This window comes from Macaca nemestrina, chromosome 11, assembly GCF_043159975.1.
Source record: "Macaca nemestrina isolate mMacNem1 chromosome 11, mMacNem.hap1, whole genome shotgun sequence".
NCBI classification, from domain to species: Eukaryota; Metazoa; Chordata; class Mammalia; order Primates; family Cercopithecidae; genus Macaca; species Macaca nemestrina.
The window spans coordinates 17,934,457-17,960,449 of NC_092135.1; the positions used below are offsets into that span (position 1 = coordinate 17,934,457).

The 25,993-nt window shown below is 42.0% G+C and overlaps 1 protein-coding gene across 3 annotated transcripts in view; it reads right to left on the minus strand.

The window, feature by feature from the left end:
* LOC105492540 (NCK associated protein 5) overlaps positions 1–25,993 on the minus strand; it is an 891,224-nt gene that overhangs the window by 50,300 nt on the left and 814,931 nt on the right. For 2 of the 3 annotated variants that reach the window (XM_071073805.1, XM_071073806.1), the window contains exons 16-18: positions 13,670–13,984; positions 10,749–10,885; positions 8,922–9,054 (exon numbers count right to left, since the gene is read on the minus strand). In XM_071073805.1, the coding sequence (XP_070929906.1) occupies positions 8,922–9,054; positions 10,749–10,885; positions 13,670–13,984 (585 nt within the window). The remainder of the gene's footprint in view (positions 1–8,921; positions 9,055–10,748; positions 10,886–13,669; positions 13,985–25,993) is intronic. The other variant, XR_011610241.1, reaches the window with a different exon arrangement.

Below are 25,993 nucleotides of genomic sequence, written 5' to 3' on the forward strand. Positions count from 1 at the left end.
GGATTTCGTTGAACCCAATGCTGATTTTGCATATTACAGAGATTTGTCATCTTTAAGTAATGTGCCAGATGAATGCTTTAAAATAGATGCAACTTTGTGTGAATTTTCTATAATATAGCAAGATCTGATTGCTCTATTAATAGCCAAAGTCCTTGGCCTTGAGAAGGCAGGATGGCAGCGTTTTTAAAATTCATCGTCTCTGCATAATTAGTTGTGAATCTCTAAATATCCAAGCTGAGGAATTAACCAGGAACTAGAGCTGTTATCCCTCAGCGTCCCTTTTAATATTGTTCCATAGTCATCATTTCCTTGTGTTTTTCTAATTACTGCAAAACCAATTGTTTTTAACTCAACTTCCCTGGCTCTTTGGAATTTGTTGAATGTAATCACCTTCAAGTGAAGAAAATGCACTTCTTGTTTGGGAAATCGGGGCTTGATTAGCTGAATATCATCAAGTGGCTGGGGGACCCCAGTGCCAAAGTTTTGCATATTTTACCTGACCATTGCATTTTGAGGGTATGTGGCTGGAGAAGGCATCATGGAAAGTGAGTGCCTTGTTGTGGTGATCTACAGACCCTAGTGGGGTTTTATTTGGAGATGTAATTTTATAAAACCAAAAAGAACTAGGAATTCTGGTTCCTTACTCTGAATGGCTAACAATATGGTGCTAGGGACTAGAAAACAATGGTTTTGGGTACTGGATTACCTTCTCTCTCAGAAGCTGTTTCAGTCTGTATGTCTGATTACAAGCACCTAGAGCAGGGCTGTGCCGTGAACCTTCCCTACTCCTTAGTGTATAGCAGTGGCCTGGACCCAGTAGAAGCTGAACAAACCAAATAAACTAGTGTAGAAGTCAAGTCTCTTTCTTGCTTTCACTCTTTCCCAATCTTCTATCCTCTAGCACTAGGATGTGCTACCCATCTACTAGTCAGTTCTACTTGAAGATCCTCAAAGAACAGATATTGGAAGAGCAAAGGTTTTCAACCTTCTCTCTTTCATAACAGGGGTGTGACGCACACTCATCAATAAGAGTGGTTCTCTGGTGACAATATATATTCCCAATTTGGGTCAGAGATGATGAGAATCAAGCCAGGAGGTGTGGGACTATTTAGACAAAGCAAAACAAAACAAAACAAAAGGATTCTGATATGCCTGCAACAGCCTCCACGAAGTTTCCTCATTGAAGAGTAAACTAAAAGTCTATATCCTTGAGAAAAAATTGGACAAATAGATTCATCATTTTTCTCTAGCACTGTCCTCAAAGAAGAAGAAAGGGCCTTATTGTATTTATCCCTGCAGGTAGCCATGCTGGGTCGGTCTTTCTCTGGACAAGGAAAGGCTCAAATAGATAATAAATGTAGACATAAGGGCTACCCAAGACCGTCATCAGCGCAGTGAGTTGGTTGATTTTTATTTGACACACATTTATTAAATACCTAGGATATGCCATGTCCCCTGCTAAGTTCAGAGCATGAATGGCCATTAATCTTGACACTAACGAGGGAGTTGAATGTACAAAGAAACAGGTATAATATTAAGTGGAAATGAAAGAGATACAGGGTCTTACAGGGGAACAGACAAGGAGTAGTAACTGGGCTTTGGGTGTGGCTGATGAGGGGCATCCTGGAAGGCTTCCCATTGGAGGTGAAGTCTGAACTGAACCTTAAAGATGAAGCAGGGGTTAAGTGAAAGGGTGTTAGTACAAAAGCCATTCCAGGGAGGCCAGATCATATAAGCAAAAGCATGGAAGCCTCCAACAGCATTGTGTGTTCAGGACACGACAGGCATCTTAACAACACATAAAATATAAGCCAGGAAATGAAAAAAAGTGAGGCTTGAGAAGCAAGACCAATGTGGGCTTTGTGAGCCTTGTAAGAGGAGGTGATTGGATTAAAAAAAAATTAAGTAAAACAAAATTTAAAATGTGTCATTTAAAATATTTTAAACTTTATTTTGTGCAAGAAGTATTATTTTAACAGAAATAACTCAGACCCTTATTACAGATATCTCTTAAATCAGCATTAATAAACATGGCTTCTGAGTCAGACATTCATTTATTCGATAGGCAGATTTTTAGTCAGTATCAGATTTTATGCTAGGTCTGACTGCAGAGGAAGCACTTTGTCCTTTTCCTGAAAGGGCACATGAATCCAAATCATCTTAGATTCTATTAAGTACATTGAACTTTGAACCTTAAGCAAGTTACTGTTAGCTGGGTGGTGCTCAGTTTCCTCATCTGTAAAATCAAGACAAAATGTCTATTTAGAAAGTTTTTATGAGGAACACATAAGAGAAACTTAGGAGGAAAAACGTCTGGCCCTTAACAGTAGACCGTAGTAGGAGTAGTTACATTGGATCCAATAGGCTGAAACTGGAATGATTTGGCTGTGCAGTATTAAGAGTACAAATCAGTTCAGTGAAGAATAAGCACAGGATAGATTCCATAGAAACGTGGCAGAGGCAAGAGATGCAACCAAGTGGGCCTCTGAGATGAGTGCATTTCCATGCTAATGCGGGGATTTAACTCTGTATTGCCTTACAGCTCCTGCTAAGAGGCCAGCAAGCCTGAGGTTCCTGGGTTCTGCTCTCAGATCCTCCCAGCATAGCTCCAGGGCAAAAGGACAACTGGGACCTCTCCTCGCTCTTGAAGTTGTTGTTTTCAAAACCACTCTACTGAGGTGTAATTGACAGACAAAAAGCTGTACATATTTAATGCGTACCACTTGGTGATTTTGGAGAGATGTATGTACCTGGGAGAGTGGACTGTGCGGGTGATGGACAACCCTCGAAAAGTTCCCAGCAAAGGAACAGCATGACAGGCTTTTGCATTTCAGGGAGGGCACTTTGGTGGCAGTGAGGATGATGCATTTAAGGGGCATGAGACTGGGAGCAAATTGACAGGGTCTAGGGACAAACGGAGGCAGCAGGCTGCATGAGTCAGAGGGGGGCCAGGGTCAAGGCAGTGCTGGGGTGAGTGGGACAGAGGCAGACCTGAAAAGCCTCTAAGAGGGGAGGCAGCATGCCTTGGGATGCCCAGAGCATGGCCGGTGAGAGGGGAAGAGTCCACGGCGACTCCTTGCTTCATAGTTTGTACTCCTACCAGGATGGCGAGACATTCAGTGAAGACAGAGAACCTGGGTGGCAGAGTAGATTTCTCGAGGAAAAAAGAGAGGTTTCCATTTGGATGTTTCCTCTTGGGGTATCTGGCAGGTCTGGTGATTGGTGACATACAGCCAGGTAGATGAAACAGAAGCTTGGGAGAGCCGGCTTCACTAGGGATTGTTATTTTACTTTTTACCAGCCAGGTCCAGTGGGTCCAGGTGAGACCCCCTTTCTCCCTTCATCCGGAGATTGGGGCCACACTGGGTCTTCCCCCTTCCTACAACTGGCTTGCTCCCTCCTTCACCTTTACACTGTTGTCTCCTGCACATGCCTTCTCTGAGGCCTTGCCTGCTGGAAAAGGGCAGGAATGTCTGTCATGCCCAACTTGGCAAATTAGAGTGGGTAGCTCTGTGAACAAAGCCACAGCATTACTTCTGTCTGCTACTTCACCCGCTGGGCCACCTATCCAGCTCCTAAATCCTGCTCCCCTCACTGACTGCTAACAACTAGACTTTCTAAACATTTTTCAGAATGAAGCCAAAGAAACCAACCTTGAAAGAAAAGTTGTGTATTTATTCAGTGTGTTATGAGCCTAGAGGCAGGATTTTAGAAAGTAGACTTCTTTGGCCACATTCAGTGTGATGCAAACAAAGCAAGTGGGCCCCCAAAACCAGGGAATATGGGGCCACAGCCCACCCTGTTTTGAAGGGTGGGTTCCAAGTCATGCTGTGACCAGCCAGCAGGGTGAGCAGCTAGGGAAGGAGCTGGGGCCAATGGGAGTGGGCGGTGGGAGGGCACAAGGGACAGGCAGCAGCCTCTGTAAACTTCCTGGAAGCTGTGGAGGACCAACTGCCACTATCAAATGTCCTCTCCTGCCTGAGGGAAATTCCAGGGAACTGGCCAAGCACAGTGGCTCACGCCTGTAATTCCAGCACTTTGGGAGGCCGAGGCAGGAGGATCACCCAAGGTCAGGAGTTTGAGATCAGCCTGGCCAACATAAGGAAACTCCATTTCTACCAAAAAAATACAAAAATTAGCTGGGTGTGGTGGGAGGTGCCTGTAATCTCAGCTACTAAGGAGGCTGAAGCAGGAGAATTGCTTGAACCCAGGAGGTGGAAGAGTTGCAGTGAGCCAAGATCATACCACTGCACTCCATCCAGCCTGGGTGACACAGTGACACTCCATCTCCAAAAAAAAAAAAAAAAAAAAAAAAAAAAAGGCTGGGCACAGTGGCTCACGCCTGTATTCCCAGCACTTTGGGAGGCTGAGGCGGGCAGATCACGAGGTCAGGAGTTCAAGACCAGTCTGGCCAATATGGTGAAACCCCGTCTCTACTAAAAATACAAAAATTAGCTGGACGTGGTGGTAGGTGCCTGTAATCCCAGCTACTAGGGAGGCTGAGGCAGGAAGGAGAATCACTTCAACCTGAGAGGCGGAGGTTGCAGTGAGCTGAGATTGTGCCACTGCACTCCAGCCTGGGTGACAGAGCAAGACTCCGTCTTGGAAAAGAAAAGGAAAAAAAGAAAAGAAAAGAAAAGAAAAAATAAATTTCAGGGAACCAAGGAGAAAGGGTGTGTTTGAAAAGGGCAGCTATCTTGGCAAACATCCAGTAAGGCTTCACGATCTACTGGTGAATTCCATCCTGCGGGTTGGGGACCTCTATTAAGAACCTTGTTATTTCAAAAGGGACTCCAGGGGTATGACAGCCAATCTCCCTTTCACAGGCATGTGTGATGAACGCAAGGAAACACTGACTTAGGGGGAATAAAATCTCCACCAGACACTCAAGGCACGTCCTCCTGTTATTGTTTTTCTCCTGTTTCTATTTTCTTTTTATACAAACTTTGCCAACATTTAGGAAGTTAATGGTGCTGCCTCCATCCTTTAATGCCCCTTCCTAGGATTATTGGAGGCCAGCACACACCCACAGCCATGCCAGCTGTCTGCACAGAACATTTTCCCTTCCTGGCAGCACTGCCACAGCTGGGGCTGACCTGTGGCTGTCAGGGTGTGCGAGGACCGATCTCTGGCAACGCATCCTCTTTTAAAGGCAGGTCGCAGGCACCTTGGTGGAGGGAAAGACTGTCTTGCTGTTTGTGCTGCTTCTAGGACCTCACCACCTTCTCCCAAGAAGCTAAAGCAATAGAATAAAATAAAGATGTTCCTTTTCAAAGAGGGGTTTGCTCTGGTTAGAGGAAATAGGATGAGCAAAGTGAGTTGACAGAGAAAAATGTTCAGGCTGGGACTCACTTCATTTCGCAGAAGGATAAAACTTCAAGCAGTAAGTTTACTGTTCATCATTAGGTCATCCAAAGCCACAACCTAATGCGGATTCTTGATTGCCTTGTCACAATTCATGTAGACAGGGCTATGATGCTGAAACACGGGCCCTGAGGTAAGTGCACTCGTATCCAGGTATTCTCTCATTTGGAGTCAGCGAATTTGTCTTAAATCTTGTCTCCTTTTTCAGGACACTTAGACCATCCTTCCCCTCCGTTCCTACTTCTGTCTACACTGGGACCCCACTGGTGGAGGAAGGGGCAGGACAGAACTGAAGATTGCTTGCCTCTTTTTGGTAACAAGCAACAGACAGAATCATGAGTTTCCTCCTTGACATACCTTCCTCACTTGGCTTCTAAGATGCCACACTCCCCCGCCCTCCTCCTCCTTCACTGGGTCTTCCTCTTCTCCATGACTGAGATAAAGTGGGAGGACTTGGTCTTCTCTTGGGCTACACTCCCTCCCTTCCTCATTGCATTTGGATATACAGCTTTAAATGCGACTGACGTGCTGATGACACTCAAATTTACATGAGCCCCAGACTCTCCTAGCCTCCCACCTACTCACCACTTCTACTTGCAGGCTTAATGCGCCCCCAAATCTAGCATGTCCACACAGAACTCCCATTTCACTTGGCAGAAGGCAAGGGCAAATCCAGTCTTTCTAAGAGCCAAAGCTTGGAGTCATCCTTGATCCTACTTTTTTTCCAGTATACCAGTGAATTGTATTTTTGTTGTTGTTGTTGTTGTTGTTGTTTTTGTTTTGAGGTGGGGTCTTGCTGTGTCACCCAGGCTGGAGTGCACTGGTGCAACCGTGGCTCATTGTAGCCTCAATTTCCAGAGCTCGAGCAATCCTCCCACCTTACTCTCCCGAGTAGCTGGAACCACAGGTATGTGCCACCACAGCTACCACACCTGTCTCTTACTATTTTTTTTTAAATTTTGTAAAGACAGGTGCTCACTATGTTGCCCAGGCTGGTCTTCAACTCCTGGCCTCAAGTTATTCTCTTGCCTTACCATCCCGAAGAGCTGGAATTCCAGGCATGAGCCATCATGCCTGGTCTGAGTCAGGTGGTTTTTTTTTTTTTTTTTTTTTTTTGAGACGGAGTCTCGCTCTGCTGCCCAGGCTGGAGTATAGTGGCGTGATCTCGGCTCACTGCAACCTCCGCCTCCCAGGTTCATGCCATTCTCCTGCCTCAGCCTCCCAAGTAGCTGGGACTACAGGTGCCCGCCACCATACCCAGCTAATTTTTTGCATATTTAGTAGAGACGGGGTTTCACCGTGTCAGCCAAGTTGGTCTCAAACTCCTGACCTCGTGATCCGCCCGCCTCGGCCTCCCAAAGTGCTGGGATTACAGGCATGAGCCACACCCAGCCATTGGGTGGTATTTTTAATTAGATTTGGAATCTGACCATTCTCACTCCCTGTGTTGTGCAAGCCACATGTGACTATATTTACATTAATTAAAATTTCAAATAAAAGAGAAAAGAAGGAATGGCCCAAATGAGAACTCTTAGGAAAACTGGAGCACAAATTAAATTTAAAAATTCAGTCTCTTACTTGCACTGGCTGCGCTTCAGGTGCTTAGCAGCCATGTGCATGGACATAGAGCATTTCCATCATTGAGGGAGCTCTCTTAGCCAGCGCTGGTCACGGTGTGGATCGCAACCACCCTGGTCCAAGCTATCAACATCTCTTGCCTGGATGCCTGTATCAGTCTCTTAGTTGATCCTGCTTCTTCAGTTTTCTCAATACAGCAGCCAGAGGCACCCTTTTTAAACTTTGCACCTCATACCACTCCTGGGCTTTAAGTCATCCAAATTCCCTGTCTCTCAGAGTAGAGGTTAGTCCTCAGAAAGGCACACAGGGTTCCAGGGGTTCTGGCCCCTTCTCATTTGGCCTCATCCATCAAGTTGCTCTCTCTGCAGCAACATGCAAGCCTCCTGCTACTCCTGGGCTCCAGAGCATGCTCTGCCTCAAGTCTACCGCACTGGCCATTTCCTCTATTGGGAGTGCCCTTCCTGGCTCACTCACTCTCCTGCTTCAGCTCTCTCTGCTCAAAAGTCGCTTTCTCAGTGAGGCTCCTTCCGACTATTCCACTTCAATTTCAACTTCTCCTCCAACTGCCAGCACTCTCACTCTCCTTTTCTCTGTGTAACTTTGTCTTTTCTGTAGCACTCATCTCCTATGAACGAACTATATACATTTACTTGTGTATGATATCTATTGTTTACTATCTGGCAGGGATCTTTGTCCATTTACTCACTGCTGGAAAACTGGCTCAGAGGAAGCTTTCAACAAATACTTGTTCAATAATGAATAGAGAAAGTTTGAGGGCTGAAAGGGGCCCTGGAAACCATTCTTGGGTGTGTGGCTGAGGGTCGGTGAGGTGAGGCTATTCCCTGAGGACTCACCATGAGCTCAAGGGAAGAACATGGATTAGGAGCCGGCATCATCCTAGGCATCTTCACTGGGCGAGCTCCATGACAATGAACTCCCCTTCCCCTTCCTCTGTCACAGTCAGAGGGACACCAATGAACCACAAAGAGCCAACGGGGACAACAACCAACTAAAATATCAGGGGTATTCACCACTTTCTTCTTGGTAAAGCTTTGCATGATTCAACCATCAATCCTACCTCTCTGATAACTTATAAGAAGAAAGGGACAAAGTGGTGGTTCAGATTAATGATCTCTTCTTCCATGCTACTCTAACCCTGCTTCCCCCAATGCAAATACCAAGATTCTCTGAAAACTGGAAACACACATGGATGCTAGATTGTTTTTTCCTAAACATATCAACCTTGTTTTTTAAAAAAATAAAATGATGCTTTCATTACATAATTTATAAAATAGTATTTGAGAAAAAAGTTGATTAGTAGGAAAAGAATGGCTTTCCGTTGCATCATTAAAATATTTCTGACAATCCAGATGAATTAGAAGAAAAGCAGAGCCCAGATCACATTTTGTGTTAGGGATTTGTCTGTCCTCTTGTATCTGAAAGGAACTACCATCTGAATAGACATAGTTTCAAATGCCTAGGGATAATGATTTTTCTACTGCCAATTCTGGCTCAAAGAAAAAGATAGTGAGGGAGCTTCAACCTCACAAACAGACCTGTTCATAATGGCACAGCTAACAGGTCCAGGGCTACACAGCATGATGTTAGCAGAGAGCCTGGAAAACTCCATCCACAGCTCACTGGATGATTTAACTTGCCAGAGCATATAATTAAGAACAAAGTTATCTTTATAGTCATTCCTTCATTACTGAGATAACTCAATTGGAGGCTGTTTTAGAGATGCTGGATTCAGAAATAAAAACCTTACAGACTGCACTGCAATGTCATGAAGATTACACTAGAAAACAAATGGATGCGCATAGACAATCTTCTGTATGTACCAGAAAATTAGATCTCAGGAGAGACACGAAGAAAAAACATAAAATCAAAGAGGGTGGGGGCCAAGCACAGTGAAAGGTATAATCAGCGGCTTCCCAGAGAGAGGAACCTGCAGGGCCAGCAAGTTCGCTGGTTGTTACCTGGGGCAGCGCTCTTCAGTGCTTTCACTAACTGTCCCCTTCCAGCTCCAAAACCATTATCTCCATAGTCCGGGTCACTGTCACTATTACTGCCACCGCTGGCAGAGTATGTACACATTCTGGGTGCCTTGTCCTAAATGAGTAATATGAGACTGTTAAGATTATTCATACAAATCAAAATGGGGCAGAGCATCCTGTGAGCATGTGACACAGTTCACATTTGGCTGTCAATGTGTGCACAGAACTCCATTCCCACTGCCCAGCCCACCGCCCACCCAAGACCAACTATGGTTTGCTGGTTTTTCGGCCTCCTGAGGAGCTGATGCTGTCTACTCAATTACCAGAGCTACAGAAATAGGCCTGCAATAATGAGGCTGTCAACGGCACTCTGCCATTGTCCCAGGCCCAGGAAGGTCCCCACGGTTACCCGCTCTGCATTTTGTACACTTCTTTATAGGGTCTTATTTTTCTCAAGTGCCTATTATGAGCTGCTGTTCCAAACCTAATGGCTTATTTATTTAACTGATCTCATCATTGCCTTCCAAGTATCAGAAGGTAATAAAACAATCAACCTTGGGAACAAAAGAATAAATGTTTGCCTAATTTATAATTTTCTTTCAGCTCCCAAAAGGACAGTAGCCTTTAGAAAAGTAAGCAACTGCTGACCCTATGTAATCCTCAAATCTGCTGACAGTTCATGGGCTGAGGGACCCAGTTTCCCCTCTTGCTCACATGCACGCATCACCTGGCCCCTCCCCTAAGGATGTCCGTGGTGTGGCAATGATGCTGTATTCAGGAATTGCTAAGGCGGTTGATGCTGTATGAACAGTATTCCCCTTTGTGCACATAAGCAGAATACTAGATCCAGGAGTGCAACTCCTATGTTGTTGAATTGAGGTTATTTGGGGCCTTTTTTCCCCCCATTTGTAGAATGTCCTGTTGGAGCCTATTATTCCCCACCTAAGCCAGATAGTTCCGATCCAGATGCATTAGATGGGTCTCTGAAGTTTGTTTAGAAGAGTGTCATTTGGTTGGGGATTGTAAAAACACATTTTAGGATGTAAACTCGCTTATCTGGGGTTATAAATTCAAGCACTCATTTCCTTTACTCCTTCATTCATTTACTTAGTCACCCATCCATTCAACAGTGTTTACTAAGTACCTACTGTGTGCTAAGCAGTATGCTAGGTTCTAGGGGTAACCTGCTGGAAGGGGTAAACAGGAGGGGGTACCACATAACCCCCAGTAGGGATGAGCAAGGAGTCCCTGAGCCAGACACCCATAGCCACTCATTATGAGTTCTGTGTGTGTCACCTCAGGGCAGATGAAGATCCCACTGCAAAAATGAAACTCAAGGCTCACGGATCCTAGCAAGTCATTTGACCACACCGAGCCTCTGATTAGCCATCCTTAGAAGCAATAGAATTAGACCTGCTTTCCCTGTTTCATAAAAACAAAGTAAAGGTTAAAATAACTACCGAGATAATGAAAAAAATAGAAAAAACATCATTTCAATGGCGCCCGCATGGCTTGGGAGAGTGAATGCATGTCCCACAATATCTAATCAGGGCAGCGCATCCATACCCAAGAATCTGGGTGCATTTCAGAGGCACTTTGATTTCTTCAGAATGAAAGTGTCCCAAGAACCCACAGTATTCCTTAATAAGGCAGGGAAAAGGGCAAACCCTAGATCTTGGTTTATAATTCAGGAAACCAATAGCAAATTTCATTTAAAATGAAATCTATCATACAAGTGTTTTAAAGGTGCACTTTTTACAATCAGGACCAACAGGTAGATGGCGCCCTTCACCTCCCCCGACCCCTCACCTGGGTCCTGGTGGCGGCATCTTCACCCCCCCAGTCTGGAAGCGGCTGGTTTGCCATTGGATCTTCAGCATATCCGAATGATGAGCATGTCTGAGGCCTTGGCTCTGCTTCATTCTGCTTTTGGGGACTGACTTTTCCTAAATGAGAACACGTATGTGGAATCACATATCAGCTTCCATCGACCTTTTCCAAGTTTAGGGAAGGAGGTGGGGGGAGACATTCAGAAATGATAAAAAGGGTCCAAATACAGGGAAAGCTGGGCTTCCTGCCATTCTGTCCCACTGCAGTCTGTGCTGCCCAAAACATCTGCATAATTGTGTATACGCGTCTATAGAAGCCCCTTTTCAAGACCCTGAGGCAAACTGTTCTTAGACTACTTTTCTACAAAACGTTGAAAGACTTGACAGGTTAGAAAGGGTTCGGCAGGCAAACCATTCAGGAAACGCTAAAGTTATTCTTTAAATAATGTTATTCATCCAACAACAATCAAGTTTCTTCTTTGGAGGACTTCTCAGAGGCTTCAGTGTGCCAATGGGCATTAGCATAGTTTCTGAAAAGAGGATTTGAATTTGCAGGCTTCCTCAAACACAGGGAACCCCGATTTTCCTAAAATACTTATCAAGGTCATTTTGCATAGTGTGGTTTGGGAAGCTTTGCTTGGAGCCCTTAAACATCTCTCGGGGCAGTACTTTTGAAGCTTTAATGTACATATGGATCAGCTGAGCTTTTGTTCATGCGCGTGCTGATTCAGTAGGTATGCGGTGGGCTCTGAGTCTGCAGTTCTGACAAGCTCCCAGGTGATGCCAGTGATGCTGGCCCACGGACCACACTGAGTAGCAAGGGTGTAATTAGCAGTGAACAATTAAAGAGCGTTTCCCCATTACCCGTGAAAGTAGATTAACCTGCATAGTGTATGCCTTTGTCATGCCAGAACGGAGAATTGCTGTCATTATCCTCCAACCTCAGTGATTATAAGCAGGACATGCTGTGACAGCCTCTCCACAGGATTTTGTTTGTGAGGGGAAGCTAAGAACTGTGTTTTCATCAGCACTGTGAGTTTTGTATAGTGACTTCCAGTTTTTATATGGGGAGAAGAAAAATAACCAATTCAAATGTACACATTAAACAGGCAGTGACTGCTCAAAAAGGAGGTATAATCTCATTTTCTTTTTGTTCCAACTAGTCCTCATTCCCTAATTTTTAACATGAATAACAGATGGACACAGAAAAGAGAAGCATTGGAAAGCAGGCCCCCTCTGGACCACAGATATCATGTGGGGACAGGAAAGTTCAGGATGGGTGACAAAAATTCCCTGCAGTGTGTTCACCTCACTCTCTACCATATACTATCTTTTTACAACTCTTCCTTACAATTTAATTAAAATAGAGCCCAAAGCCAGGTGCAGTGGCTCATGACTGTAATCCCAGCACTTTGGGAGGCCACGGCAGGTGGATCACCTGAGGTCAGGAGTTCAAGACCAGCCTGGCCAACATGGTGAAACCCAGTATCTACGAAAAATATAAAAAATACAAAAATTAGGTATGGTGGCACATGACTGTAATTCCAGCTAACTGGGAGGCTGAGGCAAGAGAATCACTTGAACCCAGCAGGTGGACGTTGTCGTGAGCCAAGATCACGCCATTGCACTCCAGCCAGGGTGACGGAGTGAGACTCCATCTCAAAACAAAAACAAAAACAACAAAGATAGAACCCTTGCATACCTGGTGCAGTGGATATTAGCAGCAAGATCCAAACAATCTCCTTCTGATCACTTATGAAGCAATTCAAGACTTGTGGTTTCTATTCAATTTGTTATAATGACAGTGTTTAATCATGGAGTCTAAGGCAGCCGCCGCTGAATTGAGGTCACACATGTGACTATTCAGGCATGGAGTACATAATCTATAACTAAGATTTTGCCCCTTACTCTCTGGAGGCTGTGTCATTAATTAACAATGCATTTATTTAAAAAATAATATGCATTACAGGCTTTAGCCTTGACTTGGAATGAGCAGAAGTTTGTGATGCAACATTCGTGGCAACGGGTATTCTTATATAAAGGAAGAACTCAGCCATGGGAATAGCCCAATCACATTTATTCCAAGATTTATAATTAAAAGTCTCCTTTTCTAATTTCTCAGAAGCCTATAGTATAATCTCCACTTGCAGCTCCTTTCTAATCATCAACTCATAAGTGAAAGCGTTCGATTTAAAGTTTTAGTTCCTATGCTTATGCATGTTGTAAAAGCAACATAAGACATACAAGTTAAAAATTATTAAGTGTCATCCTGGGCTGCAATAAATATTTTTAATCGTGAGGGAACAATGAAAAAACGGTGACCCTTAGCCTAGCCCTGTCTTTAATCATGAAAGCTTGTTTCAATTGACTGCCACGAAGGATAGTACTTCTCAATGGGAAGGCTCACTCTATTCTACTGCATTAGTGCATGATCTACTGCTGATTTATCAAACTATGCCTTTTATAGTTCAACATATAAATATATTTTAACCAGATAGGAATACATCAGAACATGTATGTTTTTGGTCAGAAGGAAAACAACATTGTAGTTAAATTTATATCTTGGGCTGAAATTGGTCTATATTCAGAGTTAAATTTTATAGGATAAAACCTCACGAGTGTACGTTGCATGGTTTTTTTCTTAATCAGTTCATATATCCATAGACCAGTACTTACATGTCTGTTTCCTTATATGTGTGTTGCTGCTCAGTGTAATTCTATGAGTAGATATTGACTTATACACATTGTTTTGCTTTTTGGTGAAGGACATGAAGGAATTTTCACGTATCTACATTTTTATCAGGCAGGTCACTGACTTGCTTATCTCCTGGTGAAAGGTTTTCCTTTTTTTTTTTTTTTGTCAGCAAGTGTCTTATTAAGGGTGGGAGACTGGCATTTTACCTGAGGAAGCTGGTTTGGGAAGGCGGCTTTGAAGAGGTCGCAACCCTCTGGCAGTCATGATGGGGTCAGATGTGGAATGAACAATGGTGCTATCTGCAGGGCGCTGGCTGTCTGTGGAGGAAGGCACTTCACGTTCAAGGGTTTGGGCTCTCATGGAAGAAACTGCAGAAAGGGCTGACTGGAGAGGCAGGAGAGGCTCACTGTCCTCTGGGGAGTCTGGCTGGCATAGGTATCGTCCCGTCGAGCGATTTCCCGAGTCTGGGAGTGGGAAGGTTCCGATCCCACTGTCCAATGTTCTCATCTGGCAGCTGGATTCTGAGATAGAGAGGCAGAGAGAAAGGATTAGAGAAGGCTCACATAAAAGGATAAAAGAATCGTGGAAATTGGGGTATGATCTGGAGGAAAGGAGACACCTAGAAGGGTGAATTTAAGAGAAAGAAAAATGATAAGCATTTGGAAACAATATTAGTGATGTAGTAAATTTCCAGTGAGGTGCATGAAACGGACCTTTTTGAACATGAAAGCATCCCCTTCATGTAATATAAGAAGAAGACCAGCCTGTTACGAGCAGCAATAGTCACTTGTGCATATATCCTGGATAGGTCTTTAGAGTTAGAAGAGGAACAGTCATTAGAGACCAAATTGTGGTCATCCTTATTTCAATCTGGGAATCATATGACTTCAACCAATTAGGTGAAACTTATTAACTGAAATAATGAGTAATGAGAACACATAAATTGAAGTGACATCCTAACAACAGTAATTGTGTATCTCTTGCATGAATGATCGCCCATTCAGCAGTTGACTAAATATCTGGCCTCTTAATTTGACTGCGGGGACAAGTAATTCACATGCCAGAAGGGTCATCCCAAAGTGTACCTTTCCCATCATAACATCACTTATCATGTGGGCTTCATTTGGCCCAGTTGAGAAGACTGTGAGCCACTTTCTTTCACTCTCACTTTATTCAGTGACAAAACTCATCAATAATGCTTTGGATTTCTTAGCAGTCCCAGGGATCCCACTATTCTGTAGAACAAATTAAGATGATTTCACCATGTCTGTGACATATTCTGTTAATTGTGTGTCATCATCAAAACATTTTGTATATGGAGAAAAGTACAGTATCTGAAAAAATTACCACATAATTTCTGGAATGGTGGTGTGGTTTATCAAGGCCAATGAGGCAGCTTCCAAGATCTGGATGTCATCTAGAAAGTCTTCTGTTCATATGATAATCCTAGAATGAAACTTCCTAGGTTTCATCTTAGAAGCATCTTGTAAGTCTAGCACTGGGTCAGCGGAACAACTGAGCACTGTATTAGGCATGGTGGGGAATATAATAGATTACGACATAATGTTTGTATCAAAAGCTCAACAGCTACCACTTCTTTGGTGCTTTAAGAACAGAGGCTTGTGGTGTGATCTTTGCCAATGACTAATTTTTTGAACCCCTGTGCAAGAGCCTTAGCCTCTCAAGGTCTCAGGTTCCTTTTAGGACTGCTGTGAGGATTAAAGTATGTTCACCATTTAATCCTTAGAATTTAGAATGACACTAAGCGCACTGTGGGACAGCCCAGTAAATGAATAATGAATGGCAAAATATATAAAATGTTTAGTATATTTATTACATATTAGTAGATACCTGATAGGTGAATAGCTTATCCTTAAGTATCTTTATATACAATCTCACTTCATGCTCAGCACTTACTATCCAAACTTCAGAATTTGCCCATTCCCCTACCTTCCTCCTCAAAACATCTTCGCTGAGTAGCAGAAGTCTGGGAATTTCCTAATACTAAGGCAAAAATAAAGGGATGGGAATGTGTACAGAGTTGGCTTTTCTAGGCTCGAGGGGGTTTGGTGCTTGGTGTTGGAAGTACTAGGAAGATGAAGTCCCTACTCAAGAAGCTTCAATCTTCACAGGGATATTTAGCAGGAAGATATAGATACCGTTTTTTTCCACTATGGTGCCATTTAACCATCTCATATGCCATGGGATGTTTGCCATGGACTCTAGGATATCTGAATCATACAGACACACCATGAGAAGTGCTTTTCCTTCCCGGGATTACAAGAGCTAAGTTTTAGCCCCATTCATTTCAGGGCCTCCAACAGGTCAACTTTATTCTCAACCAGACTTACAGATTATTCATGACCTTCTCTTTTCATTTTCTCCCCAATTAAGGGGATTTAATTGTTATAGAATGGTGTTTTTGAGAAAGGATCAGCTGTTTGCATGGGGAGGCACTGCCAGATGAGTAAAAAAAAAAAGACACTGCTGTTCAGACTTCTGTGTCTTTTCTTAATTTTAGCCTTACACATACAACACTTCAGATTTAGCATGTCCATGTGTTGTAATTGGGGCAATTCTGAAAGTCTGGAGTATTTCAGACTTACGGGAGTAAGTAGATCTTCATCAGGACCGACTCAGTCTTTGAAGATGAGAATCAAAGATTCATGGGATGTAGCAGCTGAGAGGTGTCAGACCCTACGTGCCCCAGGCTACCTGCCCTAATAATTTACCCCAGCATCCTCAGGACTACCTATCCCTGAATCAAGGAGGGCTCGGCAGGGCAGGACATTAGAGGTGCTTTTTCTTTTGAGAAGACGTGTCATCAAAAGTTGGTGCTTATTACAGCTTTCAGGAGTTCTGCTTTCTTTGTATCATCTCTTCCTCTTCACATACCTATAAGGCAAGAACTATCACTGCTGTTCAGAAATGAGGAATCACAGCTAACAGAGGTTAAGCAACTTGTCCAAGGTCATATGCTGTAAATGAAAGCCTGGACTTGAATCTAGGCCTTACTACAAAGACAATGCTCTTAGCCACCAAGCTATACTGATTCCCCCCAGAAGCACAAGTAAACCCCAAAGTGGGCTCTGCTCACTTCATAGCCATTGAGGCAGCCATGTGAACAGAAGGCTTACAGCATGGCCCCATGGCTTCCAGGCAAGGTGCCCAGCTTCTCCTCTGAGATTGGTGCCGGCCCCAGAATTCTAGCTTGGTTCCAGGGCTCCCCATTCTGAGGCTGGAGTCCACTGCTAACATGCCTGGCATCTAGCTGGTTGTCTGGTTCTACGCAGGAAGCCTATGCAACCTTACTATATAGTTCTGAGAATCCCAAGTGCCTAGCAACTCTTCCTTCTGCCCTCTTGGACTGAATCCTTAGACTTCTTGCCAGGGCTTTTTTTAGAGTTTACTTTGCCTCCTGATATGGTTTGGATCTGTGTCCCTACTACATCTCATGTTGAAACGTAATCCCCAGTGTTGGAGCTGGCGGCTGATGGGAGGTGTTTGTATTGGGGGTTATATCCATCACGCATGACTTAGTGCCATCCCCTTAGTGATGCGTTAGTTCACGTGAAATCTGGTTGTTTAAAAGTGTGTGGCACCTTCCACCTTCTCTCTTGCTCCTGCTCTTGCATTTGAGACACCTGCTCCTACTTCACCTTCCACCATGATTGGAAGCTTCCTGAGGCCCTCGCCAGCAGCCGATGCTGGCACCATGCTTCCTATACAGCCTGCAGAACCATGAGCCAGTTACACCTCTTTTCTTATAAGTTACCTAGTCTCAGGTATTTCTTTATAGCAAGGTAAGAATGGCCTAATACACCTCTAGCTTGGTGATAGGCACTCTTCCAAGGGCAATGTTTTTCTGGCTTTTCTCCCTCTTCTATGTATTATAAGTCACATAGAGCACTTAATGCAGTCTCCTCAAATGAAGATTCAAAAAGCAAAGTGAGAATCTTGGCGGCCTTTTTCATGTTGGCAATAGGTGCCATATACAAAGCCCATATATGTTTGTGTAACCTATAACACAAAGCATGGGGCAGCTGCAGGAAATACGGCAGAGGAGGAATTCAGGGATAGAAAAAATGTTGAAGGAGGTCTAAGTCTGGAGGCTTTCTGAAGACTACAACATTTTCTAGCATCAATCCCCTTAAATTTTTTTACTTTCCTTTCAACACCCAATATTGTTATACCAGAGTCTATAAAACAGGACTTTTGGAATTCTTGAGTTCTCTGATTTCCTGAGAATTGCATGCCCTGACATTAAACTCAGAAACCATTTGCTATTAAGGCCATTTTTGTTTCTTTCTTGCAGATGCCAAATGTAGTGGATGTGAAGGATTCATCTGTAAGTCCCTATTAAGTTAGGTGTGGACAGTCAGGGGCTCAGACACATGCCAAGTTTCCCTGCAAGAAAATTTCTTCAGAATACATAAACCTTTGGAAACGGAAGTTTATATTGAAAATGCGGACACCATCTTTATGTAGTTTCTTTAAGGCACAATTAGTTTCTTGCAGTTCATAAAAATATTGTAACCTGAATTACAAATGTTAGATATTGTACTTCTGAAGCCAGTTTTTTTTTTTTCTCAGGGAATTTTAAGAACTCACAAAATAATTAAATGGTTGTAGTAGGAACTAAGTTCAAAGGGGCAAGCCTGCCTCCCATCTTCAATGAGTTGATGCAGTATTGCTCTCAGTAAATGTGAGTTCACGGCCGGGCGTGGTGGCTCATGCCTGTAATTCCAGCACTTGGGGAGGCCGTGGTGGGTCAATCACGAGGTCAAGAGATCGAGACCATCCCGGCCAACATGGTGAAACCCTGTCTCCACTAAAAATACAAAAAAAGTTAGCTGGGCATGGTGGTGCGCACCTGTAGTCCCAGCTACTCAGGAGGCTGAGGCAGGAGAATCGCCTGAACCCGGGAGATGGAGGTTGCAGTGAGCCGAGATTGCCTCACTGCACTCCAGCCTAGCGACAGAGCGAGACTCCATCTGAAAACAAAACAAAACAAAATACAAAAGAAAAACAAACAAAAAAAAACCCCACAAATGTGAGTTCACATTTCTGGCTGTGAGTATAGTTGCCCACAGGGCCTTGCTAATGAGTTCAAGGGTTGGGTTGTTGGATGTACCAATGGGCTTCATCCTTGTAAGGTCACCAGTTACATCTCTGATTCTGGTCAGCTCTCTCACCTGTTCCTATTGTCCCATGTGCCTTCTCTCTGTCTCTCAACGTATTAACAAATTCTCACAGTTACCACCACCATCAGGTCCCAGGAACCTAATGGGACAACTTAAGGCACTACTTCCCAGTCCTATTAAAGTTGTCTCGCACAAAGAAAATATGCAGTTGGTTGAGGAAAACACCAGTCCCCAGGACAACTGGTCAACTGAGGGCTGAACAAGCTCCATCTTGGTGCACCCGGCACCCATTCAGAGCAGTCAGCAGCAGAATGGCAGAGAATCTCATAGAGAATGGAGTCCCCATTCTCTTTTACTGACACCTTGAATACGTTCCCTTGCATATGTTTGGTATGAAAGGAGGAGACCTTTTCGGTCTCCTAGAAGCAAATACAGGACTTTCTATAAGGCTCTCTTTTTCGGGGAAGAATGTTAAGACTGCTTGGGGCAGGAATATCGTCTGGCACCGACTTCAGTGAAGAAGAAATTTACTGTGTCTGAGAGGGACATAAGCAGCCGAGGTGGGTGTGGTTCCCTGTGGGATGGTGGCAGAGAATTTTGAAGAAACATTTCCACTGGGGATTTTCAAGTTGCTACCTTAGAGTGTGTGGCAGAAAATCCCCACTCATCTCACCAATGAGTGTCACCCTGCTGCTCCCCACCCCCAGCTGCCTCCACATCTGGCCTTAGTGTCTCCATTTGCAAATTAGATCCCACTATCTTCATTATAGGGGTGCTTTGAGGACTAGAAACAAAGCATGTGATGAGCTTGGCACAACACTTGCAACAGGCACACTGTTATAATTCAGAAAATGGCAGCAGCTCTCAAAATGTTATTAGACTGTAAGCATCCTGCAGGCATAACTGGATTTGATTCATCTCTTCAATTCTCCCATATAAGTGGCTCCTGCTCCATGATTGCTCTTATTCTACAGAATGGTAATTACACTCCCCAGGCATCTGACTCTATCACCAGTGCTCAGCATCACACCTAACACATAGTCAGCCCTCACTGATGTGGAATGAATGAACAGGTGAATGAAAAACAATAAACCTTTAGAACAGTCTTCCTCGTCGTTAATGGATGTGAACCTCTTCTTGTGAAATCTCAATCTGCTTCTTTTTTGCTCTGATTTTAGCAACCAAAGCAAACAGCTGACTTCCTTTTCTGTAGTTATTTTTCACATGAAGCCAGACTTCATTAACTCAGATGACCACAGAGATAAGATCATTCAGAATTCCTGAATATTTTAATGACGGGTTTCTCAGTACTTAAAGTCCTTGGGACAAGAATGGATGACAAAGGCAAAGGACAGCCAACAATAGGCTGTTCTAACATCCTCCTCAGTCCCTGTGCCCGTGCACAGCATCACTGGGCCTGAAGGTCCCAGGCCTAGGAAGCTGGTGTGGCACAGTAATTCTGGCTCTCATCCTGAGGGATTCTAGTTGCCAAATGGAATGCTGCTGTCCTGTTTAACACCAGCATCCACAGTATTGTGAGAACTAAGTTCTTACTACAGAGTCACATTCCTGGGGCCATTTGTAGTGAGCGAATGAGATTACTCATTATATGAACTTCTTATATGCTTTTAACCAGAACACTGAGTTGCCCTGTTTTAAAGCAAATCATTTTGTTAACTTGGTTCACTATTGCCTTAGTCCACTTTGCATTGCTATAAATGGGTACCTAAGACTGAGTAATTTATAAAGAAAAGAGGTGTATTTCATAATTCTGCACGATGCTGACATCTGCTCAGCTTCTGGCAAGGCCTCGGGTAGCTTTTACTCATAATGGAAGGCAAGGGGAGTTGGCGTGTGTTACATAGTGAGAGAGGGGGTTGAGTGCCAGACTCTTAAACAACAGCTCTCACGTGAACCAATACAGCGAGATCTCACGCATTACTTCAAGGAGGGCACCAAGTCATTCGTAAGGGATCCACTTCCATGATCCAAACACCCCCACCAGGTCCCACTTCCAACAATGGGAGTCACAATTCAACATGAGATTTGGAGGTGACAAATATCCAAACTATAGAAACTATGCTTCTTCCAAACTTGTTTTATACCATATTTGTTCACATAGCAACATCATCTTTATAAATAGCTGCAAAGAAAAAAAGTTGATTTCCAGCACTATTTCAGTTAATATACATTTCCAAGTGAGTGGGATATGAATTAGCAATGATTTGGGGTGTTTGGGAAGTGCCAGTAATTTGTTTCTCAGCCTTTTCTTCTGCAGATTCAAGTGTCTCCATCTCTTCTCATGGATCCAATTTCACATATCTGTAATGGTTTGAATTTGTAACCTCAAAACTTTTGGTATTATTAATGTATCTGTCCAAAGAGATTATTACAGGACAGGTTTAAGAAAATCTGACTTTAGTTCTAAGTTACTCTGAATATTCAGATAAATGGAGTGAGAAGACTATATGCTTCAGAGTTGGAAAGACTAAGCTCAAAGACCAGCTTGGTTACCTGTTTGCTGTGGGACAACAAGGGCTTTTTAGAACTATTCTGACTTAAATAGTCATAGCTCATTTTAAAGAAGCCTGGCAGAGTGCTCATTATAAAGTAGATGCTCAATAAGTTTCTATAACTGGTTGTCAGGGAGAAGTGAGGGCCCCTGTGGGTACATAATACATACACTGTCATAGAATCCAAGGGAAACCAAATTGTCATTTGTGCAGCTAGTGTTATATTGCAGCATCTGGGTACACTTTACTCAACAATTACCCTGGTTATTTCCCAAGGAGTTACCTTTTGGCAACCATTTCCCTGGGGGTTAGTTCATCAAAAACATTAATGAATGATGAATATGCACCAATGTACTTGAGGTAGTTGCAATCCGCCTCATGTAGAGAAAACAGAGAGTCTGTTTTTTTGAGAAATCTACGTTGGAGGCAGTACCTTAAAAGGCTTTTAAAAAAGCCTACACAAATGATGTCTGCTGATGCTCCCTTGTTTACAGACTTATGACATTCTCAAGTAACAGTCCCAGATTACTACACCATGATTTTCAGTAACTTCCAGCACATGGATCCTAAAAGCTTATACTTGCTTCTGTGCAATGATCTACCCACTTACAGATTCAAACAAATTATGCTAGTAATCCACCTTTTTCCCCTCTGCAACCCTCGTTCATAAATCCTATAAAAATAGAAAACTCTGAAACTCAAACTTTTTCACTTTGAAAACTTCCACATAGCTATAAAAGTTTCAGCCAAACACACAATGAGGCCCCAACATAATTCAGTCAGAAAGAGTGACTCATGGGTGTTTAATATTCATACCATCTTATGAATTGGCATGCATTCCTATAATGCAAGTGGTCATGTAAATAAGTCTTTGTAGAAGGTCTCTCCAGGTTCCTAAACATCTTTAAGCTACATGTGGTATTGGCAGCAGAAACTTAAACTACAGATGGGAAAACAGATCTCTTTATTTGCACATCCTTCTCTTTATCTGAACGGCTGAAACAAGCTTAAAAAAAAGCTAAGTCTGTTGCCAAAGCCACATCAATTAAACGTTGGTTATTCATTCTAAGTTTACCCCACAGTTTTCTCCAAGTAGTAAAAAATGATTATACTGGTTATTTGTTCACAACCACTGGGTAACTTTTGGCTGTGGCATGAAGATGACCTTCTGGAAGGGTAAATTTACTCTGACGCCTCTGGAATTCATGAGAATACTCAGCCTCTAAGTTCAAACTGGATTTTAGCTTCCTGAGATTTGAAAAATATGCAGGATAATATAAATTTGGTTTCCAATCTCTTGCGCTGTCTTTGGGATAATGGAAGACCAGACTTTGGGAGTCTGGCATAGGGAATGAGTTGCATAGGGGATGAATATTTTTAAAATGTAGGAAATTAATATGATAAACGATTAAAAATGAAAAAAAAAAGGACCATGAAATTCCTTAGTACAAATGAAGGAGAAGTTATTTAAACCAACATAAAAGAAGTGGCACCTCAGGCTAAGTTGGTATCCAGTGGCTCCAATATTCTTTGCCTGACAGTAGCATCATGTACATTACTGTGGTAGGATGTAGTTTAAGGATATAAATTGGTAATGGTTACAAATGTATTCCAAATGCCCACACAGACCATGTCTTTATAGAAATCTTTCTTGAATTTATTTTCATATACAGCTGTTATAGCCCCTGAAAAAAAATTCCTTCATGTGCTTCTTCTTGTCACTGATACTGAAATGGCCTCTTCTAAAGTTTTGGGAGTGGTTATTGGTCTAGTATTACAGAACACGTTATGCAATTTTCCAAACACTTCTGGATTTTTGCAAATTTTAGTAAGTATCGCTATATTCTTGTCACTCCAGACTGAAAAATCTTGAAGTCTTCACATAACTGCTTCATCTCTTGCTATTCTAAATATGCGTGTCTTGAAAAACAAAGGCTACACTTGCACACAGGACTTACTGTGATACGTAAGAGTGGGCTAATGTGACCACTACAGTTTAATGGCCAGCATTTGTTTGACAAGGTCATCTGACTTATGAACCCACAGTTGGATCCCAGACTCCAAGGTCCTGTTTTATGAGTTATCACTTCCAGTTCAAAGTCCTTGTTTATGAGAGTAGGATACAGAACTCTCCCAACTCCTCACAAAGCCATGATTACCACTTAACCACTTCTCTATCCACACATCAAGTCTTGTCCTCCTTAGTTTGACATTTTTGTAACTGAAAAAAAAAAAAAAAACTTACTTTAATTAGCAAAACCTTCTAGAGTACCAAATAAATGTAGAATCACAATGGCTCCAGCCCTGATCCTTAATTGCCATTTTTCTAATTGAAGAAATGGCAACTTATCTATCCACCTTTTCCCACTGTTATCCTTGCCCATTCTCTAACAAAATTACTCTATGCTCAACCTTTTTCCCCCAATCTAATTACAATTTAGTTATTTGTTTGTACCTCCTGTTAATCCACTTTTGGGCTTCTGCGAATGCAAGGCATTTTAAGTCTAAACAAATGCTCTTTACAGATTCTCCTTTGTTCACGGACTCATTACATTCCCAGATCACATACCCAAATTAGTGAGTCATAATTTTCCCTTACAGAAGGTATAACATATTGATCCTAAAAGATTATCTTTGCTTCTGTACAACAATCTACTTGTTCCCATAGGTTCACTCCATCTCTAGCTGTCATGCCAAAATGAAGTGAAAAGTTAAACAATTATTTGGTGAATCTGGTAGACACAGGTGGCTATTATGGGTGGTTCTGTCTCTCTAAATCTCTTTTACTTCACATCAGGTTTGCTGAATTATATGGACAACCGCCTCTACTCTTAATTTCACCTGCCTGGATAACATCTGCCTTGATAAGACGCATGAAGGAAGAGAGGAAAGAAAATAACTTGGGGTACAATGCTGCAGGAAGAGATTTAAACCAGCTTTATTTGTCAAGAAACATAAAAACAGGGAAGCATGGGGAAATTCAGACCTGTCAATTTAGCAACTGAAGAAAATTTTATTAAAGGTATTTATAAGAGCATTGGAGCCAGATCACCCTATTCATTATTGCTCTAACTTTTTTACATTAAAACTTTGAAGTTAGATACTCTAAGAGTATAAATAATTTTAGCCTGCTTATATTACTGTAATTATAGATATTTAATAAAAGTCTTCAGAAAGATAAGAATTTAAAGTTCAAAAATGTTTTTCTCCATTTGTCTCTGTATTTAATCAGTATTAATTACTTTTTCAATTACATGCAGAAAAGAAGAAAGCTCAAGACTTCACAACCTTAAGCTTTTAAAAAATATTCATTTTAACATGTTTTACTTGCTTGTAAGGATTTTTAATTATTATAAGAGAATCTATTTTAGCTGAATTTCAAGGATCATTTATATTTCTTTTATGTGATTGTAGTTGAAGTGTTGGTGAAGAGAAGACTGAAGTTGAGATGAGTCTCTCTTTCCATTTCAGTGGCCACCCTCCACTCACCAATATCCCATGGCTGTCGCTACAGGAATATAATAAAAGAAGTAATGAAATCCAACAGACCAGGCATATGAATATGGGTAAAAATATATATAGATTTTTGTTTCCATCCATGAAGAATTAAATTGTTACAGAAACACACACACACACACACACACACACACACACAGAGTTGCACTGTTTTCTGACACTGAAAGATAAAAAGCACAGAATTTGATCTCTGAATCAAGGAAAACAAATGAAGTGAGCCCTACAGGTACTCCAGCCAACTGCCTGGAGGTGGTTTCTAGACTGAAACATAGACAGAATACAAACATAGCCTGGAGGCAAATGTAGGTGTTAACGGGGACAGGTATGAGGATCAGGGCAGGTAAAATTTGCAGGGTAGATGTATATTAAAGAATGGAGAACACTAGAAATAGTAGTATATGATCTATATACATTTTGTTTATTGTGAGGTTTCTAACATATATGAAGTAAAATATATAACAACAGCACAAAGGATGGGAGAAGTTATATGAAAATAATCTTTAACATATTATGTAAAATAGATTATGATAAAGTAACAATGTAATAAAATTACATTTAAATATGAAACCACTCACTAAAACAGGAAAGAGGTATAGCCAATAAGTTTCAAGTGGAAATAAAGTGGAATCATTAAAAATATTCAAGTCAAAAAGGTAGAAAAGGAGGAAAATATAAAGATGAGACAATCAGAAAATAAATAATTATATGGTAGATTTAGACCCAACCATTTAGATAATTACATAAAATGAAAATAGTCTAAACACTCCAAAGAATAGGCTGAGATTGTCAGATTGGATAAAATAAAAATTGGTATATGAAATATATCTATTCATATGCTGTAGATAAGACATTCATTTTAAATATAAAAAATAGATATGTGAAAAATAGGACAGAAAAACAGATAGCATGCAAACTCTAATAAAAAGAAAGCTGGAGTCACTATGCTAATATCAGAAAATGTAAACTTCAGAAAGGAAATGTTACCAGGGATCAGGAGAAACATGTTATAGTTATAACAAAGTAAATTTATCAAGACATTATAATCCTAAATATATATAACAATAGAACTCCAAAATTATGAAGCAAAAAACTGACAGAACATAAAAGAGAAAATGTCAAATCTACAATTAAAATTAAAAGTCTTCTCTCAGTAATTAATAGAACAAGTAGAGAGACTATCACAAAGTATAGAAGATCTGAACAATATAATTTAACAACTTTGACCAGTGTGAATTGTGCAGCACACTCTACCCATCAAGGGCAGAATACATATTCCTTTTAGTTATACACTGATTAAGACAGACCATAGCCTTCATCATAAAACAAGCCTTAGAAAATTTGAAATCACTGAAGCCAT